The sequence below is a fragment of the Crocodylus siamensis genome, chromosome 1 (genome assembly GCF_052110815.1).
Source record: "Crocodylus siamensis isolate JL-2025a chromosome 1, ASM5211081v1, whole genome shotgun sequence".
Lineage (NCBI taxonomy): Eukaryota > Metazoa > Chordata > Crocodylia > Crocodylidae > Crocodylus > Crocodylus siamensis.
Genome location: NC_143395.1, coordinates 413,685,946 through 413,712,671, shown reverse-complemented (window position 1 = coordinate 413,712,671; position 26,726 = coordinate 413,685,946). Strand labels below are relative to the sequence as shown.

General features: G+C 44.8%; 1 protein-coding gene across 1 annotated transcript in view; it reads left to right on the top strand.

The window, feature by feature from the left end:
• ACER3 (alkaline ceramidase 3) overlaps nt 1-26,283 on the top strand; it is an 80,676-nt gene extending 54,393 nt beyond the window's left edge. The window contains exons 7-11 of the mRNA XM_090030730.1: nt 9,355-9,413; nt 13,954-14,055; nt 16,725-16,829; nt 17,703-17,748; nt 18,658-26,283. Of these exons, the coding sequence (XP_089886856.1) occupies nt 9,355-9,413; nt 13,954-14,055; nt 16,725-16,829; nt 17,703-17,748; nt 18,658-18,711 (366 nt within the window). The 3' untranslated portion in view covers nt 18,712-26,283. The remainder of the gene's footprint in view (nt 1-9,354; nt 9,414-13,953; nt 14,056-16,724; nt 16,830-17,702; nt 17,749-18,657) is intronic.
• The last annotated feature ends 443 nt before the right edge of the window (nt 26,284-26,726 follow it).

The following is a 26,726-nucleotide window of genomic DNA, read 5'->3' as shown; positions in this document are numbered from 1 at the left end:
TCAGGACAGCTCTGACAATCGGGAACTGCAGTCTTGGCCTAGCCCAGTCATAACACTTTTTTTTTTTTTTTTTTTTTTTTTTTTTTTAGAGATTAAAGGTTTCTGGGATGAGTGTGGTGGTGGCACTGTACAAACCACCATTGCTTGTATCTATTCACTTCTTGTCACAGCATAGTATCTTCTGAAGATCTGTAGCAATGGAGGAAGTGACCCCGGAAGTCCAGAGACAACCTTGTATGGAGGTGTCCCAGAGCTTAGACAGTGGATGTCCATAGTGAAGGACAGCAACAATCTGTTTTAATCCTTTTGACTGACTGAGCAGTACTTTTTAGGGATGTTACCGTTCACCTTGAATGGGGAGAAGGGAGTTTCTAGGAAAGGTACCCTAGAAAGAGCCTGTCCTTCACCTGGACCTGCCCAGGTAGTCACAGCTACCTGGACACACTTTTCACTGCCAAACACCAAAGAAATTCTACTGTTTATATAGGCATCTGGAATGGCCTCGTGTCAGTTCAGAGACCCAAAATACAAGTAGAAGGCAGGGTAGATTTGCACCTTGTAGATTAGCCAAAGTAAATATATGGACAAGGTATTATAGGCTGCAGCTCACTTCATCAGATGCTGTGAAAAGACATGCCCAAAGCAGTGTATAAAGAAAGAAATTTGAATACAGAGATGGGGCAATGCTGGGAGAGGCAAACATGGAAGGAGTAAACCCATGGGAACAGAGGTAACAAAAGCTAATCCAAGCAATAGAAGAAGAATCCACTGTCGCTGTTAAACCTAACTTAACACAGTCCAGCCTTAATGTTTTCCTGTTCCGCAATTTCCCATTCACATTATTTTTTGAAGGTTTGCTGCCTGAGAACAGTTACCCTCAGGTGTCCAGGGAGGTTAATGCATTCTGCCAGAGGCCTACATGTCTTTCTTCAGGTGATGACAGATCAGTGTTCATTCATTCTTTCAAGTACCCTGCACCTAGGATGCCCACCAAAGGATTTGGAAGCATCTGATGCTCCAGGCTAGGGTGGAGGATATTTGCCTGTAGTAGGGCCACATATGATTCTCGAATGACTCATGTTTTTGGAATTGATTTGGCTTAGGACATGGAAAAATTTTCCTTTAAAAAAAAAAAAAAAGAAAGAGGGGCGCTGCAAGCAGGCAGCAGCATATATTACATTGGCAGAATTGCAAGTGAATGAACCTGGACCGTGTTATGGTCCTTAACAGGGTACCTGTTGGTGTAATGCAGAGTAAGGTGCAAGATGCCCCATAGCAGATGATTGTAACCACATGCGGATGTGCATGACAGCAGTTTTTCATGGGGCTTAAGGCCCTGTTTGTGACACTGGTGTCAATGAAGGGCACTGATGATCAGGAGCAGATTACTGACCCCATTTCATAGTTTCTAGGGTCGGAAGGCACCTGAGTAGGTCATCTAGCCGACCCCCTGCCATGGCAGGAAAGAGTACTGGGGTCAAACGACCCCAGCAAGGTATTCATCTAACCTCCTCTTAAAGACCCCCAGGGTAAGGACCAGCACCACTTCTCTTTGAAGTTGGTTCCAGACCCTAGCTGCCCTGACCGTGAAGTAGCGCCTCCTGATATCTAGCCTAAATCTAACCTCTACCAGCTTGTGACCATTATTCCTGGTCACTCCTGGCAGTGCTCAGGGGAACAGGGACTCCCCCAGTGCCTGCTGATCTCCCCCTGACTAGTTTGTAACAGGCCACTAGATCCCCCCTCAGCCTTCTCTTCTGGAGGCTGAACAGGTTCAGGTCCCATAGCCTCTCCTTATAAGGCCTGCTGCCCCCCGATCATACGAGTGGCCTCCTCTGGACCCTCTCCATGTTGTCCACATCCTTGTTGAAGTGCGGTGCCCAGAACTGGACGCAGTACTCCAGCTGCAGCCTGACCGGTGCCGCACAGAGGGCGGGGGATCACCTCTTTGGACCTGCTCGAGATGCATCTGTAGATGAATGACAAGGTGCGGTAGGCCTTCCTGACTGCTTTCCCGCACTGACGACCCATGTTCATCTTGGAGTCAATGATGACTCCAAGATCCTTTTCTGCCTCTGTACTGACAAGAAGGGAGTTCCCCAGCCTGTAGGTATGGTGCCGGTTGTTCCTCCCCGGGTGCATCACTTTGCGCTTGTCAGTGTTGAATCCCATCCTGTTCTTATCTGCCCAACCCTGTAACTTGTCTAGATCCGATTGTAGCCTATTGCTCCCTTCTAGAGTCCTCACATCTTAGTGTCATCAGCAAATTTGAAAAGGGTGCTTTTTACCCCCTCGTCCAAGTCGCTGATGAAGATGTTGAACAGTGCAGGCCCGAGGACCGAGCCCTGGGGGACCCCACTGCCCACATCCAGGCTGAAAATGACCCGTCTACCACCACTCTCTGGGTACGGCCCTCCAGCCAGTTGGCGACCCAATTGACTGTGTGGGTGTCGACACCACAGTCCCCCAGTTTTTTAATGAGAACAGGGTGAGAGACAGTGTTGAAGGCCTTCTGAAAGTCCAGGAAGACTATATCCACTGCTACCCCTGTATCTAATGATCTGGTGATCTGATTATAGAAGGCCACCAGGTTGGTCTGACAGGACCTGCCGCTGATGAACCCATGTTGGTTGCCCCTAAGCATGCAGTCCCCTGCTGGCCCCTCCTGGATGTGTGCCAGCATAATTTTCTCGAACAGCTTGCCTAGGATCACAGTAAGACTAACGGGCCTATAGTTTCCCAGGTCCTCCTTCTTCCCCTTTTGAAGATGGGAACCACGTTGACCCTCTTCCAGTCCTCTGGCACCACACCAGAGCACCACAAGTGCTTGTAAAGCCATGCCAGGGGTCCTGCAATGACCTCAGCCAATTCCTTTAGTACTCTAGGGTGGAGATCCTCCAGACCGGCTGACTTGAATACATCCAGTCCCTCCAGAAGCTCCCTAACTAGTTCCTCACTAACCCGTGGCCCAGGTGTGCCTCCCCTGGCGCCTGAGGGGAGCCCAGCTGAGGGGTGACTGTTCCGGTCCCTGCTTAGGAAGATGGAGGCAAAGAAATCGTTAAATATGTTGGCTTTATCATCTGGTGTGACGACCAAATTTCCTAACGTGTCCTGCAGGGGCCCCACGTTACCCGGGATCTTATTTTTGCCCCCTATGTATTTAAAGAAGGACTTCTTGTTGTCCTTAATCTGGGAAGCTAGTCCCAGTTCCATATCCGCCTTGGCCTTCCTGACTGCCCCCCTACATCCCCGAGCAACTGCAGTATAGTCATCCCTGGTGATGTCCCCTCTTTTCCATTGGGTGTACGCCTTCCTTTTAGCTAGGAGACACTCCCGGATGCTTTTGGTGAGCCATGGAGGCTTGTGTGGCCTCCTGCTCCCTTTGATCCTCGTTGGGATTACCTCTCTTTGGGCTTGGAGGATCGTCTCCTTGAGGAGTGACCACTCTCCTTGGACACCCGGCTCCCCTGCCCTCTGGGACCTCATTCCCTCCCTAACTATTCTCCTTAGCTTGGTGAAGTTTGCCCTCCTGAAATCTAGGGTTGCTGCCTTGCTGCAGGCCTTTGCCACCTTGCGCTGGATGGTGAATCCCAGCAGGCAATGATCACTGTCGCCCAGGTGGTCAAGCACCCGCAGCCCCCTCACCAGGTCATCACCTGTAGCCAGCACCAGGTCCCACAAGGCGTCTCCCCTGGTGGGGCTGTGCGCCTCCTGGGTTAGATGGAGGTCCTGCGCTCTGGCCAAGAACGTACGTGAGCGGTCAGACCTGGCTGACTGCTCTTCCCAGCAGATGTCCGGGAAGTTCAGGTCCCCCATGACTGCCACATCCTTAGCCTTCACTACCTCTGTGAGCTGACCCAAGAATTCTTGCTCGAGCTCTTCCCCCTGGTTGGGAGGTCTGTAGTAGACTCCCACCGTTAAGTCTCTTTCCCCTCGACTGCCCTGTAATCTAACCCAAAGCACTTCACAGTGCCCTTCCTCTGATTCTTTATTAATTGATGAGGATGGGTATTCCTCCTTAACGTAGAGTGCCACACCCCCACCTTTCTTCCCTATCCTGTCCCTCCTGTACAGCCTATAGCCCTCGACATTCACCGCCCAGTCCTGTGTTGGGTCCCACCACTGTTGGCTGATTCCAGTTGGCATTCTAGTTGCAATGGCAACTGCATTTGAGGGCTTATTGAATACTCTGTCTGACCTTTCTGAACATGTGCTAGAAACAGTCCTGGATGCTGTGCAGATGTTGAAAAATGGCAACACTTCAGGCCTTGGTAGTATGCCAACAGATGCCTAATTTGGGATGTATAGTTCATACTGAGAATTTGCATAATCTCTTCTCTCGAGTCTGAAGGAGTTTTATCCCTCAAAGATTCTCAGATGGGACAACAATTGGAGTCTCCAAGAGAAAAGGAGATGAAATGGAGTGAAGGAACAGTTGGGAATCTTGTTGTTAGTTGACTGCTTGTAAATATTGGCTCAGATACTGCTCAACAGACTGAGTGCTCCTGCACACATTTCTTGGCAAGCTCCCAGAGTCACAGTGTGACTAGAGCCAGCTGGGCCATAAGCATAACTTTTGTGGTATGATAGATTCGAGGGGTATGTTGTAACCAGAATAAAGATTTCTTTATGGCTTTCACTGGCAAGAAGAGGATCTTTGATACAGTTGGGCAGTCTTTCTTTTGGAACTGGCCAGACAGGCTTAGATGTCCTGAAACATTCTGTACCACTGTGTCGACTCCAGGGAAGAGTGCAAGGCAGGGAAAGGATAAGCACTGACCCGTCCAAGCCTTTCCCCATCTCTAGTGATTTTGATTTTGTTGTTGTTGTTGCTCACTCTTTCTGCAGCACTTGTGGACAGGGTGTTTGACATTCCAGTCAGTGTGGTGTTGAGTCTCCCGCAAATGCAACACTATTGTTCCCTTGCATGAAGTTGAGACCCACTTTGAGTTGCTCCACCCAGATTACAGTGCATTAGTGGCATGTTCCAAACAGGATTTGCAGATGTTTGGCTGCTCTGGGGCAGCCTCACAATTAGTTTAACAAGGACCAGTGTCATGTATCAGCCAGCAAGAGGTATATACTGCCTCCCCTGTACAATGATGAGAAGCGGGTTCCCGTGACTCATGCGTTCTGCTACCTGGACAGTGTACCGAGTGTCCAAGTTAGTGTCAGTAAGGAAGTTATTTTCTGTATCCTGAAAGCAAATTCAGCTTTTGAGAAGTTGACCATGTAGATATGCAGGAAACAAGGGATTATGAAGGTTAAGGTAAATAAGTTCTCACTTATTTACTATAATGTGCTATATTAGGACACAATAAATACTAGATAGAATGCTTTCTGTTTAGTTTTATGGGCTTGAAACTTGGATATTTTACAAATAGCATTTGTAGCAGCTGGCGGGAGTCCACTAGTTTTTCTTGCATTTTCTTCTTCTGTGGTCAGATGTTTCAAGTGACCAAGTATCCAGTGCTACAGCAAGCCAGCTGTTAAAGCAGTGAAGCATCATTAATGAAAATGTCATTCCTTTGAGCTGCCTGTGTTGCACATGCATAAGCACCTGCTGTACAAAGAACGGCAAGAGCAAGGTCACTGCCAGGAAGTCTTGTGCAGAGAAGCAGCAGCGCCTTTTGAGATCAAACATCCTTGCTGAGAACGGTGCCTGTCCATGAGAAAAGTGTGCGGGTTTTAGGAGCAGCAGAAGGCACAGACCACACACCTGCCACAGGATTGTGGTGGCATTTCAGGAAATACGCTTGAAATTTGTGTCATATTGGCCTATCAAGTCATATGTATGTTCATTGCATTGCTAAATTAATATTTGTTCAGGCTGAGATGCCTAGATTGCTTGGCTTTAGCTACCACGGCCATCTTGTCCTTGTGCCCAAGGGTCAGACAATAGTGACGATGAAGGAAAAATGCAAGCCACCGACTGAGAGACTGATTCAGTCATAGGCAGCTGCGACAAAGAGTGATCTTGCTAGTATTGTACCTAGATTGTGGCCTGGCTGTAAGCCAGGTGTCTCTCTAGACAGGATCAAAGCCTGTTTCATCACTGTACAAAGAGCTGGTGTGAGTTGGTTACATGATAGAAGCTTGAAGTTGGCCAAGATAGAAGCTTGAAGTTGGTCATAACCAGTATGATAGAGGTCTGTCTTAGTTTAAGAGGAAGATCCATCCATGCCAAAATGGAAAAGCATTTCTGAAGGGGTGAATTGTAGGCAGGAGAATGCAAAAGCTAAATTGGGGTCAGCAGCCTACAGCCTATGGAGCCATTGGGTGTGGCTCAGATGGGGCTTTGCTTGCAACCTCCAGGGAGAAGGCGGTTCTTTGTGTGAGAGGGTGGCTGAGTCTATCTCGGTTTCCCTCTGAACTTTCCTGCCACGACTTTGATTGAAAGGAAAAAATGTTCAGTGTTACTTCTTGAGGGTGAGAAGACACCACAGACCACCCAGACAGTTGGCTTCCTGATGTTTGCTTTATTCTTAACAGGGTTACATTGTCATTTCTGCCACACAAGTTACTTCATTAGCGAGGGAAGCAATACAGCCACTCTAATAACTTCTTAAATCAGGGAGTATCCCGGCTGCGTTAAGTTTACTCCGCCCTGGGTACCATCTTCACCCCGCCAATCATCAGGGAGTGTCTCTAATGTATCTATTAGCATCCATTAGGGAAGCATCTCCACTACCGTCTCCCTGTGTCCGAAAATGAACCTGCCGCAGTCCTTAGCTGCCCAGTGCGGCGGACAGCCCCACATGGCTTTCGCCCTCTGCATGCTACCCCAAGACCTTCTGCCTCGGGGGGTTTTCTTGGCACCTTGCTGTCCAGGAGCCCCGGGTCACGGGGCTTGGGTAAGTGACCCAACTCCTTATCGGCTTGCCCCAGTTCTTCTGTTTCAGCAGTCCCCGGCTCTCCTCTGGCTGCCATCTCTCTTCCTCTCTCCTTTCTCAGCGGTCTCCTCCTCCTCCTCGTCCAGTGCCCAAGGGCAAAGTGCGTTCCCTCACTGCCAGGCTTATGCAGACAGTGGAGGGCTAATTACCCTGATTTTCCCCAGATGCATAACTCCCCCCACCTGTGTAGTGGGCTGCCAGTAGTTACCCGCTCCCGTGGCTACCCTAGTAAGAGGCCTCCTACCTAAGCCCCTGTTACATTTGTCTAGGGTGGTGGGGGTCCCTGCATGCATCACACTGCCACTGCCAGGCAGGGGGAGTAGGGAGGCTGAATGCAGTAAAGCCAGGTGGGGAAGAGATAGGGCTCTGTGTGTGCCACAGGCAAGCAGGGATGATGGAGAGGGGCTGCACCATAGCTGGGCCTTGGGAAGAAGTGACAGGCCAGTTTGGGAGCACTAGCCTGCCTGCCTGTGAGCCAAGATTGATCCAGTTGGTAGCCCCAAAACCTTCCTGACCACTGAGCTAAACGTTGAGAAGAACATGTTGGTTCCACAGGAGGTCCTATTACATAAAGCCTCTTCCTCTGTACGTTTTGTGCCTTTTTAGAAGAGATCTCTTGATTTGAATAGCAAAGCAGGACAAGTTGTTCTTAGTCAGAGTAGAGATGAGAATGAGAAGTGCTGTTTAATTCCTGGAAGTACTAAAAGAGCACAGGGCTAATGCTGAGAGAGGGAATCTCCTCGCAGGAGGACTCAACCTCTCAACCAGGGTGCGGATTGTATCAGGAGACGCTGGCGTTCCTCGCAGCATGCCGCCTGCAAACAAAGCTCTTTCTTTAGCTCGGTGTTAATAACAGCTCAGTAATCCTACCCTGTTGACCTAGGTTCTTTCTGGATTACAAATTGTGTATAATTAATATAAATAGCATTTAACTGGAAACCTGTTTAATGCATAAGTCAAACTAAGGAAAGCTTTTTGAATAACTTCCCTTAGCTCTGCAGTGCACACAGCAGTGACAGCTCCTAACAGTTTTAGTCTCGCACGGTTAAGGTCCAGAAAGGGACTTGGAGAGGCAACACGGAGTGTCACCACACATTGTTTCTAGGTGCTAGGAATTCATAAACGCCCAGCCTTTATGGTAAATGGTGAGTTTGGTGCCTGGGATGAGGAGATGCAGCATAAGGGACACTGAAGCCAGCCAGTAGGACGTGTTGAAGAGAGCATGTGTGAAGTCTTGCCTCTGTCCCACACTTAAGCACCTGACTGCAGGTAATAGTTAGATGGTTGTATGAAGCCAAGGTTCAGTCTGAAGTCCCCTCTCCATCCCTTTGGGGGTGAGCAAGTGGCTTCCTCTCTTTGTTAAAATACACCAAGAAGTGGTGACCCCAGGTTCTGTGCCTGCCTGGGAAACTGGGGTCAAACTCCCACTTAGATGGGTCCTAAATACCAGGGTATAGGCCACCTTCCAGCTAAGAACTCCAGGAGGGAGTGCATGAGAGGGAGCCTGACCTGAGCTCAAGTAATGAGGGTCTTCAACATGATAACTTACTCCTAATTCCAGTTTTAACTTCTGGATGCTAACTAGTTGTGCCACCTAGTGTTTGCTTTTAATTCTGTTCTCAATGTGTGCCACAATTCTTGTTTTTCTGGATCTCCCAACAAAGGGATCTGAGTTGCTCCAGTATTTATACATGGATATTAGGGCTCTGTGAAACAGCACCATTTCGTTTCGATTTCTGTTTCAAAGGAACAGTGTTTCGTTTTGTTGTTTCGTTTCATTGAAACTGTTTTGACACGTGTCACCCATAGGCTATAATGGGGAATCATGAAAATGCCTATAACTTTGTCATTTCTTGCCTGATTTGGACGAAAATTGCGGGACTGGTAGCGCCTTCTGAGGGCATGAAGCCTGCCAAATTTCAAGGAGATAGCTGCAGAGGTTTCTGGGAAGTTACACCTCAAACTGCTGGCAAGCACAACTTTTATCGCTTGCTGGCAGCGGCAGCCTGCTGTCATCCTGCATGCAGATCTGGGAGCCCGCACCCCCCAGGCAGGCTGCAGGGCTGTGCCAGATTCCTTCCAGTGGGTACGGGCCCCCCGATCTGCATGTGGGATGACAGCAAGCTGCCCCTGCCAGCTGGGACACAGCCCATGCCAAGCGCCGGGAAGCCTGGTGCTGCTGCTGACCCCAGCCAGCAGTGGTAGCGCGCTGTCATCCCACGCGCAGATCTGGGGGCCTGTGCTGCAGCAAGCCCAGCTTCAAACCTCGAAACATTTCGTGAGAATAAAGAATCGTCAAAATGGTTTGAATAGATCAGTACAAATATTATAGGGGACTAACCAATAATTTTTGGTTACATATTTTATAACCAAATAATAATGCTTGATTTATATATATTCTATTGGGTAGCAGCTGTCTAAACGCTAATACTGATTTTCTGTTTTCTCTACTTTTCTTCAGATCATGTATGGAACGCTGGTCTCTGTGGTAGTCATGCGGTCTGTATATATAGTGTTATGGTAAGTGACTGGCTTAGTTCAGCCTGACAAGATGCATGTTCTGACTTGGCATTTGCATTCGACGGGGCTGTGCTATTCAAAGTGTGCATTACTGATCACTTCTCTAAATAAAGTGAAGCACCGTCACGTGCTCTCTGTCTCATGGAAATTGTCCGGTTCCTGTCTTTCCATAAAGACATTAGATTGAGGTCAGCATGTGCCTTTTGAACAAACATGGAGCAGATGTAGTGTCTGTTGCCAGCTTGTCTGGAGATAGTTTCAGACTAAGTTCCTTGAAACAAAGGGATTGTAGTTTTCTCCTGATCTGTATGGTGCTAGGAGTACTGATGCTGCCCAAACAGTAATACTAGCAAAGGTGTGCAGCTTCACAGAACGTTTTCCTTCCTCTCCAGGCCAGCACTAAAGATTAGACTGTAAAGTACTTGATCAATTGAAGAGTAAAATTTCATCAACATTAGTGGGCAGATTTTGATGTACTAGAAGTTGGAAAATGTGTTGGATTGTTTTCAAACCAAAAGGATTGCTATCAGATATTTCTGAAAGAACTAAGTAATATTAGTGCAAAGAGTTGCAAAGAAAGAAGAAGAAAGTTTGAATAAATATGCTAATTTGGGTACCATGGGCTCAGTTGCTGACCTGGCCCTGTCTCTGTCCTTCCTGAGTGATCTTTCCTCGTGGGTTCACATATTGCCTTTCATCTGATGATTACCTGATCTTAAATTTCTTACCTTTTGGGCTTGGTTGTATAAGTTCATTACTTTAGGGTTTGCCTGAGGACACTCAGGAAAGTTAATTAGTCTTCACTAAGGGTATGGCCTTAAAGTGAGTTAATTAAACAAGCTCAAATCCCTGTGCCAGCACTGTTACTCAACTCTTGCTCAACAAGACTTATTTCATTCAGTTTCGTAATTAATTCAGACTAATTTTCCTGAGTGTCCCTGTTTAGGCAAGCCCAAAGAGATACTACCCTTCTGTTCCTGCAGACTCCACGACTCTGCCAGTCCTTCCATCATTTTCTATGGTATATGGCACCATCTCCCAGCGGGGCTGTTAGTTAAAATGACTTAAGCAAACCTCTCTTTCTCTCACCTCATCTTGCTGTCAGTCGCACTGTCATTCTCCCTGTCAGTCAAGCTTGCAACTGGTTACCATTCATTTTCTTTTCTCTTCTATGCAAATTCCTGTATTTTCCCTACTTCACCAGGTGTTCCCCTTCCTCTCCATTCATATCTTTGGTTCACTGCTCCAAGCTTTTATCATGTCCAGTCTTGACTGTGCAACCTCCTCCTCTTCCTCTTTATTGTTGCAATAGCACATGGAGGCCCCACCAGAACTAAGGTCATCTTTGTGATACGTAGTATGGCACAGTCCCTGATCCAAGGCAAAGGAAGGAGAAAGGAAGCATTGTGCTCGATGTACAGAAAAGTAGTTTCTACAAAACAAAGACCCAGTTTGACAAAGATATTTAGGCTCCTAAATTCTATTTAACCAGTGCTGAATTAGGCACCGGAATACTTATATGTGTCTGGGCATATGTGGCTTCTCTGAAGCCACGCAGTGACACTAGCAGAGCTGGGAAATGAACTGTCTTAAACCCTGGCCCAGTGCCTTAACCACAAAGCTGCCAACCCTTTCTTTCCTAGCTCCCTCTCTCTATCTTCTTTTCTTAAACCCATCTACTAGGATCCTCTTTTTCCATTGCTCAAATTGTCTACCTCTTCCTTGTGTTTGTTTTGTCTTGCTTTCTGCTTGTGGCTACAGGTCAGTCCCGTAACAGATGGTTAATCATGCTAGATGGTTAGTCACTACTGGAAGGCATTCAGAAGTTGTACTGATGAGCGCAGTATAAGAACCTGTGTGGAAGTGAACCTCGTTTCCAGAGTCCTGCTCATTTCTGATCCCACTTGTGGCAGTCCACTCACTGTACAGACCCTCACCACCACCTTTTCCCTGGCTGTTCCTCACTCAGTCCAACAATGTAACTGTGCCTTCACTTTACACACCCTTGTGCTTATGGCACAGACTCACTGCTGCATCAAACAGCTCACTCATCTACGCAGAAGCTATTCAAGCAATAATTGCCAGGGCATGACCCATTCTTTTATATCTTGGACTTGCTGCTGTCTCTGAAATGTAGGCTCCTCGGGACATGAACTTTGTATTTGTTTCACAGCTCGCCTGATTTAGTGCCATACGTATTTATGGGACTAAACAACTGTGAATTAGAAATGAACCTGCTCCCAGTGCGGACAGGTGTGGAACACATGCCGTGTTTGTCCTGAATTTGCCTAGAGAGAGGATCTGTCCCTGCACTACACACTTATACACTACCACTACCACTAATCAACAGTCTCCACAATACCAATATGTGTGTTTTAATGAATAACACTGCTGTCAGAAAGTGTTATTTATGGCTTAAGAAATCCTGTCTATTTGTTGTGATGCAGGAATAAGTTCTTTGATATATTGCTGCCTCTTTATAGGTGATAAATCACAGTGACAAAACTAATGCAAAAGACTGAAAGAAGTAACATCTTTTCAAACCAGAATCTTAAAGTGTGTATGCATGATAAGAATAACAGGACCTATATGTCAGTATAGCTTCTTTGGTTTGGAATTAAGCGTTTTGGAGGTCATATTACTGCTAGCAAAGGAACTTCCTTCACTTCCATTAAGAAGTTAATGATTCTGTAGTTCCATGTGAATGCAAACAGTAAGATTGGGTTTATTAGTGATGACTCTGGTTCTTCAGCTCCTATTTTCTTGTATCCTAAATAGGTTTTTGGTTTTGTTCCCCACTCCCATCCTCACCCCTCAATGATTCTTACAGTAAAAACTACTTTGAAATGATTCACTGAGCTAGTGTGTGTTCTCGATATGTTATGTTATCAGGCGGTTTAAATAATGTTAATCTGTGCATTTTAAGAGGACACAATCTACTTGACACATTAGGGCTGTGCGAAACAGCACCATTTCGTTTCGATTTCCATTTTGAAGGGACAGCGTTTCCTTTCGAACCACTGTTCTGTTTTGATGCGTTGAAACTGTTTCACTGTTGCAACGTTTCACCCTTAGGCTATAATGGGGAATCGTGAAAATGCCTATAACTTTGTCATTTCTTGCCTGATTCTGATGAAAATTGCAGGGCTGGTAACCCCTTCTGAGGGCATGAAGTCTGCCAAGGCTCAAGGAGACAGGTGCAGGGGTTTCTGGGAAACTGCACCTCAAACTGCTGACAAGCAAAACTCGTATCACTTGCTGGCAGCAGCAGCCTGCTGTCGTCCTGCACACAGATCTGGGGACCCACGTCCCCACAGGAGGGCTGTGGGACTGTGCCAGATTCTTCCTGGGGGGCGCGGGCCCCCAGATCTGTGCATGGGATGACAGTAGGCTGTCGCCTGGGACCAGCGCTGGGTGCATCCCATGCCGAGCACTGGGAAGCTTGGTGCTATTGCTGGCCCCAGCTGGCAGCAGCAACATGCTGTCATCCCACGTGCAGATCCGGGAGTCTGCGCTGCAGCAAGCCCAGCTGCGAAACTCGAAACATTTCAAGTGTCCTCATTTTGTTTCAAAGCTTTTTCAAAGCCTTTTGTTACATTCCGATTTCACTGTTTTGAGCTCAAAACGCATCAAACAGTTTCGAAACGAAACACTCGGTGAAACTTCACACAGCACTATAACACGCATCTCTTAAAACATTTTACCTATTGCTTCTACAATTAACTCTGGGTGCATCTATTTGTGCAATTAATGCGGCTGAATAAACTTTGACGCAGAGCACCCTGGAGTTTATTGCTTCCGGGTGCCACATTTGCATGTGTGCCTGGGACCGCAGCATGTTGGGCCATGGTGAAGGAGCCCCAGCTAGTGGGGGGACCTGGGGTCAGCCTGCAGCCTGGGGCTGCTCCAGCTCAGCATGCTGTGGAGGGGCTGGCTGGGGCACAAGATGAGCTTCAGTGCAGGGCTAAATGGCAAGCAGCCCCAGTGCTGAAGTACCTCAGGCCCCAGCCAGCCCCGTCAGCATGTACACGTGCATTGCAGCAGAATAAATAACTCTGCTGTAGGATAGCACTTGTGTCTGACAGTACTGCTCTACAGCGGAGTTAATTAGTTTACTCTGTCCTAATAGCACTGCACATGTAGACGCTGATGTTTTACTGGGGAGCTAATTAGTCAGCTCCACAGTAAATGTTTTGTGTAGATGTGCCCACTGAAAGCTAACTGAAAGGGATTAAAAAGAGAAGAAGCTGTCAACCTAACCCATGCATTTGTATAGTCAGTTTTACCGTTTTCCTTCCTGTATCAAGCTTTTTCACATGGACCAGGAGGAAAATCAGGCAAAACCAGGGGGGTGGGGAGCGCTACAAATCTTGCTGGCTTTTAAAAATGTGATTGGACTTCAGAATAATGGTTTAAAGATCTGTAAATATTTTTTTTTCCTGTCAAGCAGCCCCTTTATAAATAGTACAAGTTGGAAATGTTCCAAACTGCCTTGAAAGTATTTTAAACAAAATTTCACTTTGCTTCTCTCTCTCTCTAGGGTATACCCGTGGCTTAGGGGTCTGGGCTATACATCCTTAACTGTATTTTTAATGGGATTTTTCCTTTGGAATGTAGACAACATTTTCTGTGATAAATTGAGGTGAGTATTTTCAACTCTCTGTATAGATTTTAATTTTTAACTGCATGACTTTGCTTTTTATTCTGCAAAATAAATTCAAGTCCATCTCTTGATGTGTGAGCAATATGTTCCCCACAGACTAGTCACAAGTGCTTTTTCCTGTCTGCTCTTGATTAGCTTCAACAACACAATAGACTTATGAGGCTTCATCATATTCTACCTGTTTTTGATGTAAAAAATGATTTTCCCTGTGCTGAAATTTTGAAATTGGAATGCAGTTGGCATTTGGCAGCCTGAGACATGAGACTAAATATCTTGCTTTTTCTGTCTGTCTTCACTCTCCAGTACCAAGTTGATGAATGTGGAGTTTTTTTAGTGGAGACGCATACTTTAAGTGCCTCTGTTACATAATGAGAATTTTATCTTTGTTTATTAGGAATGTGAAAACTCTTGGTAAAAGTTTTCTCCATAGATATGATTGGTTATAAGACACCCCAGATGTATACCCCTGCTATGAGACTGACTGGAATTTACATAGTTTAAAATTCATACGGGATCTGCTCCACTTAGACAATACTCTATGTTGCTCCTTCTTCAGAGCCATACTGACCTCTAGACCTTACAGCAGCTGGTCCTTTTTTTCCCCTGCTGGTGCTGAAAGGGTTTTGTTCTCCGTTTCTGTCTGTTCTGGATTCAGAACTGGGGACTCAGTGTTTCAACCACCAGAGTGAAATCTGCATGCATAATCATACTCATCTTTGAGCCTCGTTCTAAACTTTTAAGGCAAAAAAAAAAATGGTGACCAAAGTGATTTCTAGGGCCTGTTGTTTCCTGGGGTCTGTACTTCTCATGCTAGAATTTTATATTACTTTTTATACTATCATCAATCTTGGCTGGCCTTTTTCCTCCTTCCTCTTCTGTTTCCCAGGAAAATGTGAAAAGAAGCTATCCTGCCTGTTCAAAAAGTATCCAGCACTAGTAAATAGGAATCATTCTTCTGGATGTCTCAGGGTGACTAGCAGTTGATTTGTTTCATAGATTTTCATCAGAGCATCATATTGGGCCTGCAGGTCTTTCTTAATGCTTGAAAATTCTCAGTTCCTCAACTTCAATCTGTTGCCGTGTCAGCCGAGCAGTCTGCAAAAAGAAAAGCTTTTATAGAAAGCCACTGCCTGGCTTTGCTGCAGGATGCCAAGTCTATGCATGCAAGACATGACATAAAGGTGCTTAGTCTCTAAAAAGTGGGCCACCAGGCCACAGCACTGACTCCTTTGGTGCATCCTGGCAGTTATACTCCATGTTAATTTGAAAGATGTAGCTTCATCTTTGCCAATCATCCAGCATCAAGAAGGTCCTGGTTGACCCCAGTGCTCTCCTTGTTTCAAGCTCACACACTCTGTAGGCCTTTGCTGAATGCAGTTTTCACAACATTGCACCGATAGGTAGTTGGATTGACTCAGGATGCAGCCTAGTGCGCCGTGTGTCTCCTTCCAGCGTCTCTTTAGATTGTGTTTAATGTGTTGGACAAGTTGAAACTTGGGCCCAACGGATTTATTTTGGCACTGTAGGTGTGCCTCAAGTCATGTCATCTGGTTTATGCTGTAAATTTTGACAGCCGCTACTGATACGAATCTGTCAACACAGAGATGACTGTGCATCAGATATTAACACCAGAACAGACTGCTTCTCTGGGCACAGTGACTCCTTATGAAATCATCACCACAACTCCATTAGTTGGGGAAATCTGCCCAGGAATTAGGAGAGTTCTGCAATTTTGTGGGGTTAGGAAACACCCTGAGACTCCCAGGCTTACATCACTAGCTAGAAGTACCCTCTTCCTATTCCATTTGGCAAAAGGAAGAAAAATGTTGGCATGTTTCCTGCCACACAATGGGTGCTGTGCTGCCTGCTGTATTATTTTATCCCTGATTGTATCTGTTTAATCGGAGATCCTTGGAAGTTTGAGTCTCCAGGTGTGGTTTAGTAAAGTGCCTGGGAAAAAATGCTTGCTTTGTCATTTTTAGTCTTTGAAGGTTTATAATGCAAGTCAACTGGCCTCCCAACTCTGAAAGTTGTCCCAGCTAGCCTGAGTATTTTAAGTTGTCCAATCAGCTCTGTTTCCTACCATTGAGACTCTTAGCACAAAGTCATGCTGAGCTTTATACTCAGAAGCTGCTGTGCTTAGGACTTGGGTGCTCAGTAGGTTACTGATTCTGTCGTTGTCTTACCACAGGAGCAGAGAAAAGCAGTAAAAACCGTGTGCAAAGTTATGGCATGGGGTAAAGCGGCCCCCAACATACTAAGATGAGGCAGGGTGGATTTCATGTCTTTGCTCAAACCCTCTTTTCCTTATCATGCCTTCCCATAGGCCATAAAATTGATTGCTTTTGATGGGGGTGTTAAAAATCCTTAGGATTTTTTAGTGGCATTAATATTATACCTGTAATGTTTTTATCTGAACTATTTTGTGTACCAGAAACCTGGGAACAGTTTCCCAACTGTAATCATTGTCTAAACATCTTCTAAACTAACTGTAAGAGAATAGGAGTACCTGGTGTTCTTGATTTACAAAAACCTGGACACTTGAAGCATATGATTCAGAAAACACCAGGTGTTCTCACAAGGAAATGTTGCCAGTTGCAATTTTCACACTTTGGAAACCATGCATTGCACCGTGTTTCTTTCCACAGGGCAGTACGAGACAAGATGCCTCCTGTTGTGGGAGCTGTGACACAATTCCACGCGTGGTGGCACATCCTAACGGGCCTTGGCTCTTACCTTCATATCCTGTTAAGGTAGAAAGAGACTTTTCCCTCATGTGCTAAAGAGAGCCCACCTAAACTAATTGTGATCAGAAAGAAGAAATAATTCTTCCCTCAAGTGGTTCTGTGATTTGAAAACTTCTGTGCTGCATAGTTTGGAAAACTTTTAGGCATGAATTGCTTGGAAGGAATGCTTCACTTAGAGTAATGGAAGTATTAGGGAGAAAAAAGCAGAGGTCATTTTCCCTGTTACACCTTTGCCTTGAAATCTGAAGGAGGGAATATTCTTCCAGTTCCTTCTGTCCCTTTTCCATATGGGCAGTGTTGTTGGGGAGGGGAAGACCAACAGTTCTAAGTTCATTTATTGGCCATCCACTCCTGTGAGAATCCATGAGTTAGTGCTCTTGGGCACTTTTGCACACATGCTTTGGGGGGTGGGGAGGTGCTTTAATTATAGCCGTTCTAATTAAAGTGCCAGTGCATCTTGTGCATCAGCATCCCTGCATCCGACAAGCTTTAGTCCAAGCACCTCTGCCACTATTTTGAAGCACGGGGACACTGATACGTGAGAGGTGGGAGGTCGCTGGAGCACGGTAATTACCATGCACCAGCGAACTAAAGTCTGCTCCGATGCGCTGTACTGCATTGGAGCAGCCCTGCAACACATCCAAAGGTACCCGTTGTGACCTGGAGCCCTACTTGTGCTGACTAAATCCAGGCAGAACAAATAAAGCTTTGGTTACAGAAGCATGTCTTTCTGATTTGAGAGAGGGTGGGATTCACTCAGTGACCAGTACCCCTCAACTCCGGGCAGACCTCGACTGTAGCATGTTTATTGCATGACACTTAGGTTGTTAAGTGCACTTGGTAAAGCAGTGCTTCTTACAGAAGGATTTTTCCCCCCAGCTTATACACAAGGACACTCTTCCTGAAGTACAGACCAAAAGTAAAGGTAAGCTATCAGTACACTGCATATATTTATGTAGTATGCAGTTAGCTGTTCACATGGCTTGAGCTTAAGGATATTTCTGGGCTTGGGGACCATGCCTCCCTGATCTTAGTAGCATCATTGTCTTGTGTTCTGTGTATGACTTGAGTGAGCCAGCAGTGTGCCCTTGTTGCCAAGAAGGCTAGCAGCATACTGGGCTGCATTGGTAGGAGTGTTGCCAGAGGTCAAGGGAAGTGATTCTTCCTCTCTATTCAGCACTAGTGAGGCCACATCTAGAGTCCTGTGTCCAGTTTTGGGCCCCCTGCTACAGAAAGGATGTGGACACATTGGAGAATCCAGAGGAGGGCAGTGAAAATGATTAGAGGGCTGGAAGACATGACTTTTGAGGAGAGGCTGAGGGAACTGTGCTTAGTTAGTGTAGTGAAGAGAAGACTGAGAGGGGATTTAATAGCAACCTTCAGCTACCTGAAGTGGGGTTTCAAAGAGGATGGAGCTGGGCTGTTCTCAGTGGGGGCAGATGACAGAACAAGGAGCAATGGGCTCAAGTTGCAGCAAGGGAACTTGAGGTTAGACATTAGAGAAAACTTTCTCATGGGGAGGATAGCAAAGCATTGGAACAGGTTACCTAGAGAAGTTGTGGATTCTCCATCCTTGGAAGTTTTTAAGCCGTGGGTACGCAAAGCCTTGGCTGGGATGATCTCGTTGGGGATGGTCCTGCTATGAGCTGGGGGTTGGACCAAATGACCTCCTGAGGTCCCTTTACCCCTCATTTTCTGTGATTTGATGAATTTCAGGGAGCATGAGCGAAATGAAGGGCTGTAATTTCATAGCTATTCTGAGAGATAACATCCTAAGAAAATCCTTCTCTTTGTTTTCTCACCTTCTTCCCCACTAACCCTTTGCTTTTAACAGTTTATTTTTGGAATATGGCCTGTCCTTCTCGTGGAGCCTCCCAAGAAGCACTGACGGGGAGCACTAGCCAATGATGTGTGACCACCTAGCCTGGCTGAATAAAGAAATTCTCCAAACCTTGAGGCTGACTGAAGTGTCAAATTATACATCAGCTCCGAAGTTTCATAGCAGTGAAAGGACTTCTCTGTATTACTGGTACCGCCAGGCACAGCACAGAGGGAAGAGTTGGCACATTATGGGAATAATGTTTAAAGTACAATTTTATTCTGAGGTGTTAAAAAGTAAAAACAAAATATTTTTATGTATATTGTAAAGCTGAAAATATCGGGCTAATATTTCGTGCTGGTCACTGAAAACTAACTTTTTTTGAAGTGGGCTGCATATGTTTTTTTCATTCTGCTGTCTGTCTTCTCTATGGTTTAAACTAATATTAGTAACTGAATTATGAAGGCCCCGTGCTGGGCAAGCTTAAGTATCTAGATGGCCTTTAGTGGCCTAGATGCTTGCTCTAAACTGCTTTAAGCTTGCACTTTTACATAGTTTAGTGAAGCATGTGATTATTGAGGGCTCCTTCTATCCTGCTTCTGTCCAGCTGCTTCTGCTGTCTGTATTCAGTAAGGGCAACGGGGTGCGTGGTGCAATTTTGCCAAAATGCAACAGCTTTCCATTTTCCTTTCATCCAGGGATGGGCGGGCATGCCATGAGGAGTCTTTCAACTCCACCTGCGGAGAAAGCACATCAGTGATATCCCTCAGGGATCATTTCAAAAGTTGTTGCATTTAAATGTTCTTGCTAATGTCTTCTCACAAAGGTGAGGAAACTGGAAATCTGTCCTGAGTCCTTCTGACTGACTAGCAACATATCATGAGAATCCAGAAGGTCATTTTTGATTGCTTTGCCTAACCCAGGCAAACCTTATTAATTCTCATGCTTCCTATTTTCCATCTCTCATTTCCCAAATCACATTCCATACCCACAAATGGTCTAGCCTTTACATGGACAAACAATTTATATTCTTGGCTTCTTCCATATTTTACATCTCACCCAGACATCCTAAGCACCTGTCAGCCCACTGTCTCCTTTTGAAGCGAGGGGGGCTCCTCAGTTCTGAAAAAATCAGGCCTCTGTTTGGTCATCTCGGCATACATGGTAATGCTTGAGATCACTTGTTTGTGATCTTTCTTTGATGCAGCCACCAGCTGGGAAGTGTGGGCCAGCTCCTTATGGCTCTCTTCCATCACAGTAACCCACCTGCTATGTGCCTATCAGGGTAGGGGATTCCCCCATATTTCTGCAGCGTGTCCCTCCCATTTGATAGAAACCTAAACCAAATTAATAACAGTAAAGGGAAATGATCTAGCTGAATCAATAGGATTTATCAAAATGTGCCAGAAATTTGTGGCCATGACTTTGGCCCTCTCAACAGCAGAGAGATTCGGTATGTGCCTAGAGCCTCTCAGCCACTCGCTCCGTGACTTGTCCTCCAATATTATTCCAAGGGTTGTATGTCCTCCTGTAGTCTCTTACATGATATGGAAGTAGCCCACAACCTTTGGCCTGTGGGCAACAATACTAAGCAAGTAACAGGCTGCAGACCTCATATTTTGCTCTCCCCATCCACCAGGGCTGTAGTGGTGACAGCCTCAGTTTTACCATTTTAACATACTGTGTCTATGAGCAACATAAGAGGGCAGCAACAGGCTGGGACCACTGTCCCGTAGGTTAATGTAACACAGGAATTACCTGTGCTATTTTAGAAATGCCATTACCTTTGTGCATTAATTCAACACAGACCTACGGAGATTTTTAGAGCAGCAGGGCATGGGCATGCCTGATGCGGCTGTTTGGAAGATCTGCACAGTTCTGGCATGTCCATTTTTTTTTTGTTTGTTTTGATTTCTTAAAAAATGGATGTAGGGCCTGTAAGATAAAGTCCGTAGTAACTAAAATCGGCTCTTCATTCTTACATGTTTATCTCTGTTTACAATTACCTATGCACCCTCAGGGCCTTCTGTAGTACAACTAATACATGAATCTTTAATTGAGGTTTGGACAGGCATTTTATGAGCTGTTCTTGGTGTTAAACCAAAGGCCATGATTCAGGGGGGGGTGCTTAAATCCCATTAAAGTCAGTGGGTGCATCTGTACATGCTATTAAGGCGAAACAATAAACTTTGGCAGTTATCGCGCCAGAGTGTATTACTCCTGTGTGCCGCATTTACGCATGCACGTGGGATGGCAGCACTCTGAGCCAGGTCAGAGCAGCCCCAGCTGGCAAGAGGCCCAAGAAGTCAGCTTACCAGCCCGGGGCTGCTCCACCGCAGCTCAGTGTGCTGCAGAGGGGCTGGCTGGGGCACAAGGGTGCTCCAGTGTGGGGCTAGCTTGCATGCAGCCTATGCACAGAAGCATCCTCATGCCCTGTCCAGCTGTGTCAGCATCTACACATGTATTGCTTTGCACGAAAAAAACTCTGTACCAAGGTAGTACTTGTATTTACGAGTACTACTCTGCTGCAGGCTTCATTAATTTCCTCTGGCCTAATCAGGCTGCACATGTAGATATAAGGCACTTACTGTGCAGCTAATTAGTCTACTCTGCAATGTAGACACAGCCAGGGAGACTTAAACATACACTTAAACCTAAGAAAATGCTTTCCTGAAGTAGGCTTTGGAATTACCTGCCTTGTCCATGAAGAGGCTTGAGATCCATTTTAAAACCACAACTAATAGAAGCACTTAGTGTCAAAACGCCCCAAGAGCTTGCATTGCCTCTGCATGCTGCATTTGAAACCTTTTCATCACCTCCTGCCCTAAGGAGCAGTTGAGCATTTGCTCAAGTGCTCTGCTGAATGCGTGCTGCAAGCCACTTGCATAGGAGCATCTACTTTGTACCTGCAGCATGTCGAGCACGTTAGCAGTCACCGGGGCCTTCCAGCTACTTAATATTTAAAACAAACAAACAAAAGACTTTGTTTTGGTGGCCTTATTTTTCGCCTTGCAGAATTTGGGGGCTCTGTGTTTGAGACTTGTCTGTGTGCCCACAGCAGCTGCCATGGGCTAAAAGCCAGTTTCTTAGTGAGGTGTTTGTATAAGATGCTTGAAGAAACATGCTGATCAACCTGTGTGCTTGTGAGAAGTAAGTTAGCACATGGCTTTTTGGATTGTGTTAAATCAGTTTGTCAGGATATCAAGGGTATTTAAAAATCTGTCCGCATCAGTTTTTTGCTGCTGCTTGGGGTTTTATACCTTTCATTTAAAGATATATATGTATTGGGAAATGGCTTATACTTTCACTTTGAGTAGCCAAAATATGCACTTTTCCCCCCATCAGGAGTTTGCCACTACCTAAAGAATGTACATTAGATGTTTATGTCTCTAATTATAAATAATAAAATATAATTATGGATGTGTTGGGAAGCACTACCTTACAGCTAATGCACCTGATATTTGAAAATGTCAGGGTAGAGTTTTAAACTTTTTGTATCGTTAATTCTAAGTGGCGCGCGAACCCCAGGTGGCCTTCACCGCAGACTTGCAAAATAGAGACACATCTTTCCACTGTAATTTGGGATATGCCTGTTACCATTGCTACTTGTTTCTGTTCTGTGTGACAAAACAGCAAAGTGGCACTTATTTTCAATGATGTTTAGAGCAGATGCCAAACTCCAGTGTGGACTGCACCTTAAAAAGAATACCATGGAGCACCTTGCTGTCCTATCTGAGCTCAAAACATCCCTGTGGCAGTTACTCTTATGGAAAAGAAAAAATTAGGGTCAGCATTTCTTAGGGAAGGAGTAAGTAACCTTTGAATTCAGTGTAAAGGCTGGGGACTTTAACTCTGAGGCCAGTGTTTTACAAAATACAAGGATAGACGAGCACCATGGTCCCTTGTAGCTGTCTGTGAAAAAGCCAGGACAGCTATCACCAGGTTACCAGTCCATGGACTATCCACAGACCACGGTATGAGAACCTCGGCCTTAGAGACAATACCAGGAACTTTAGACTTCTCTGCCAATACAGCTCACATGCTTTATATCAGGAGCCAGGATTTTTTGAATGCAACTCAGCAAAAAAGGATTTGCAATGATGGGAGGACATGGCAGGTTGCAGCCAGTCTTCAAAAGAAATATTTCAACTAGGTCTTTCTTGAAGGCAGCGATTCGTGTTGACTAACAATATTAGTCATCTCCAGGACTCTTCTTTACGGGACAGAGAATGTTCTTGTCCTTCAGCTCTCACATGAAGAGATGCATAACCAGCAAGTGTTCAGAGAAAGCTAAATCTTTCTTTTAAGAGCACCAAGTATGAATTCAGAATATGCAATAGAATTATCACTTGCAAATCTACCTCTGTCATGCATGTTACCCACTATTACCAGTGTCCTTTACCAATGCAGAGATAAAAGCAAGTAGCCTAACTCAGAACTCAAAACCTGCCTCCAGTTGTAACAGTATTGAAGTAATCTGTGGCTGAATGCATTAGCTTCCCCTGAGCCGACTGACTTGTTAGATGTCTGTTGGATTTCTTGCTTATATACTTTATCCTCCTGTTCCTCTGCATGCAGAATTCGAATTGATGCCGGTGGAAATAACATGCAAATAGAGGCACCTCCGGATTGAGGTTTTCATTAGATGCATGATTTTAAACCTTGCCGATACATCCATATGGTTAGGTTACGTTTGAGGTTTTATTTAACCGTGAAATAGTGTTTGACTTGGCCTGTGGAAAGTACACAATGGTAAAAATACTATTTTATGACGAGTGTACTTTCTCAGTTCTAAAATTTGCTGTGTTTGCTGCTTGGCTAAAAGAAAAATAAGTGCTGGAAACTCAGTTGATTTGGGGTTGAAACTTGCTTGTTGGCAACATCTAGTTGCCAACAGCTTGTGGACGTTTTCAGCCATCAAGCTAATGTGATCAGTCAAGATTTTCCAAAATAGGAGCCCCCAAACTTACGCTTCTCCACGTGCATTTAGGCACCTTAACAAAAGTAAAACATGCTAACAGCAGCCCAGACCTCGCACTGCTGTCAGCCTTTCATCACCACTCTCTTTGCATTGTTTATAACAGTGTGACAGCAATGCTTTTTTTAAATGCATTTCAGTACTAATTTTTGTAATGAGTTTGGCATCTCATGCCAGCTGTATGATCAGGTGGAGCACTCTGTCATTGGAAGAGGGGGTTTTTTCTTAGAGGTATAGTGATTGCCCAAGACATCACTAAGAAGTGGCACATTTTTCTTCAAAAGACCTGTGCAGCTGGGGTCCGTTCCTTCTTTTTATTGCTGGGTCCCTGCCTTTACTTTTCAATGGGCAAGTGAAGCAGTCCCTTGACTTCACTGGAGCTCCACCTATATGGTGCAAATTCCAGACCGGGGGACTTTTTAAATTCTCTGTTTCTGTTTAACCTGGTAAAAACAGCTGGTGGGTGTTTTTTTTTCCTGTACTGATGGAAGGAGAAAGCAAGAAAGATCACACTGATAACAGGTAAGATACAGTGAGAGCTTAAATACAGAATCCCACAGCATTGGCTTTGTCATTTGCCTGATAACTGCACTTTAGCCACCTGTATTAAAAGCTTGAAAGTTTTAAAATCTATGCTCTTCACTTCTAGTACTGATCCTGAGCTCTTTGCCACAGTGGTACTGTAGATACAATTTTTTTTCTTAATTAATAGATTTTCTCAAATGTACCTTTTTATATGGATGAAATACGGAATGGAGCATTTTGTATACCAACATTACACATGGGGAATGTTCCCTATTTTATTTGAAAGTCAAATGTAAGAACACAGAGTGGACTCTGTATCCCTCTCGGCCAAGGATGTTCAATCCCGCGAGTCAAGTAAAGGGTTGTAAATAAGGCCAATAGATCCTAGAGCCACGGACACTCTGGCAAATGCCACAGATGGTGTTTAAAGGGAGGGTCAGACAACAGAACCTCCCTTTAACCCCCATCTGGTCCGACTCTAGCATGGAAATAATTGTAGTTATCAAACGTATAAAATTGCATGCCACTGGCTACTGCTGCTAAGTGCCTGATTCTTCTCAGTCACCAGTCTTTCATGTTCTGAGATTGTTTTTTCTTCTTGGATGCTAAGAACAGGATCACTGGTGTGTGTGTTTTTTGTTTTTCTTGTTACATTATTATTTACGGAGCTGTTAAACATTAAGATTAAAGCAAAATTCACATCTTAGTGGCACACCAATAATTGGCTCATCCAGCATTTTGCTGCCTGTTTACTGAGCTAGCCCCATGTGATTTCCATGCCTGTTCCTACCAGAGCAAGATTCATCTGAGGTTTTGAAAGCCAGCCAGGAGAGTGTGGCCACAGAGCTTCCACATGTTGAATTGTGCGGCTAGATAAAGCAAACGCTAGCCCACAAGGTCGATGGCACTTCAGTCAAGTGGATGCTTATGCAGAGCCTCAGTGACTGGAAGGCAGCTTCCAGGCTGGCCCTACATTGAGTAAGTTGTCAGTTTTAGGTAGGATTGAGGCCAAGTGGCTTGGAAAATCACTGCTTTCACTTGCTGGAGCCAGCTGCATTGTTTCAATTTAAAAAAAATCACATCATTGCAGGTTTTGTAGAGTACCTTGGTCACAAATAAAGTTAAGGGGATGCAGATCTCTACAGCACAGCCTGCCAGTTCTGTGCATGCGTTTCACAGCCGTTGAACACAAATCGGGCAGCTTGTTCAGAGACTGCAAGCGTTTAAATTATTTTGGCCCCAGCTCAGGAAGGCACTGAAGCAAAACTTTATCAGCATGTTCTTAACATCATCCCTTTCTTGCAAAGCTGTTAAGATCATGTGCATACCATGGCATGGGGCTTTGAATAGATGCTAATGTACTTTGCTAAGTAAGGATGGACTTTTCCCTGTGTGTTCAAATCTGAGTTGTGCTGATACGTTTTGCTGTATTAAAGCCTTAATTGCTGCCCAGAACAGAGTTGATTGATTGACCACGCACAGTATTGCTCCCTGGGTTAGGGAGGAAAGACTTGAGCATAAGCAGTAGTTACTCCATAGACTGACTTGGGTCCTGCTTTTTCTCTTGATCTGCCAAATTGTTGTTACCGACTGAACTGAGTTTAATGCACTGATAACGCCTTGTTTACTGTCTAGAAGATATTGGAGCTCTCCAGCCGTAATGGACCTGGAGTAGCTTGTGTATTATGTGACCAAACTTTCTAACATCAACACTATCTGTTTTAGTGTAATATATCTTATTTTTTTCTTTTTTTTTTCAAGATTTTGTTGCAGATGAAGTCACTGTGACAAATAACATGAATATAATGGATGGCTATGTAAAAGCCTATTGTACTAAGCAATGTTTAATAAATATTTTGATATATTGTATTGATTCTTTATATGGAACCAACTGGCAAGTAACCATAGGCTATATATATCTATATATATATAGAGAGAGAGAGAGAGATATAGATATGTATGTAGATATATATCTTTTTCATTTTGCAAAACATAATAGCTTTGAGATATTTAAGTATAAAGTATAGACTCTTATTATTAATGCAGCATTCAAGCATTAATTTTGTCTTTATAATTAAGATTATTAAAGAATGTTGTTGTAAATAAGACCTCTTAAAAATGTTTCTTGGTGTTTCTGTTGCATAGAGCCAAATTATTTTTATCAATGTGGTTTAATACCTGGAAGGATATGTGCCTACATCTGTAAGTGTGTGCTTAGAATGGCATTCTTTCAGCTTAAATAGATACTCTTTCCTGATGTTCCACAAGGATAAAATGGTTAGCATTTGATTTCTTTGGATCCAATGGAATTCTTAATATAGCAGTAAAATGATTATTTTAGAAGAGGATTTTTTGAAAAACCTGAAAGGTTTAGAAACAAGTCCCATTGCAACCCACCAGGATTTGAACAGCTAAACCCAGTAACTGCTTTTGCAGAATCTCCCCATTAATAAGATCCCTCCAACATAGTGATATCAGTTTAAATCAAGGGTGGGTAAAATGCGGCCCACCAGGCCATTCTATGCAGCCCACAGGGCCCCTAAAAAGTTTTTAAAATGTTTATCTGCCCCGGCTGCCTGCC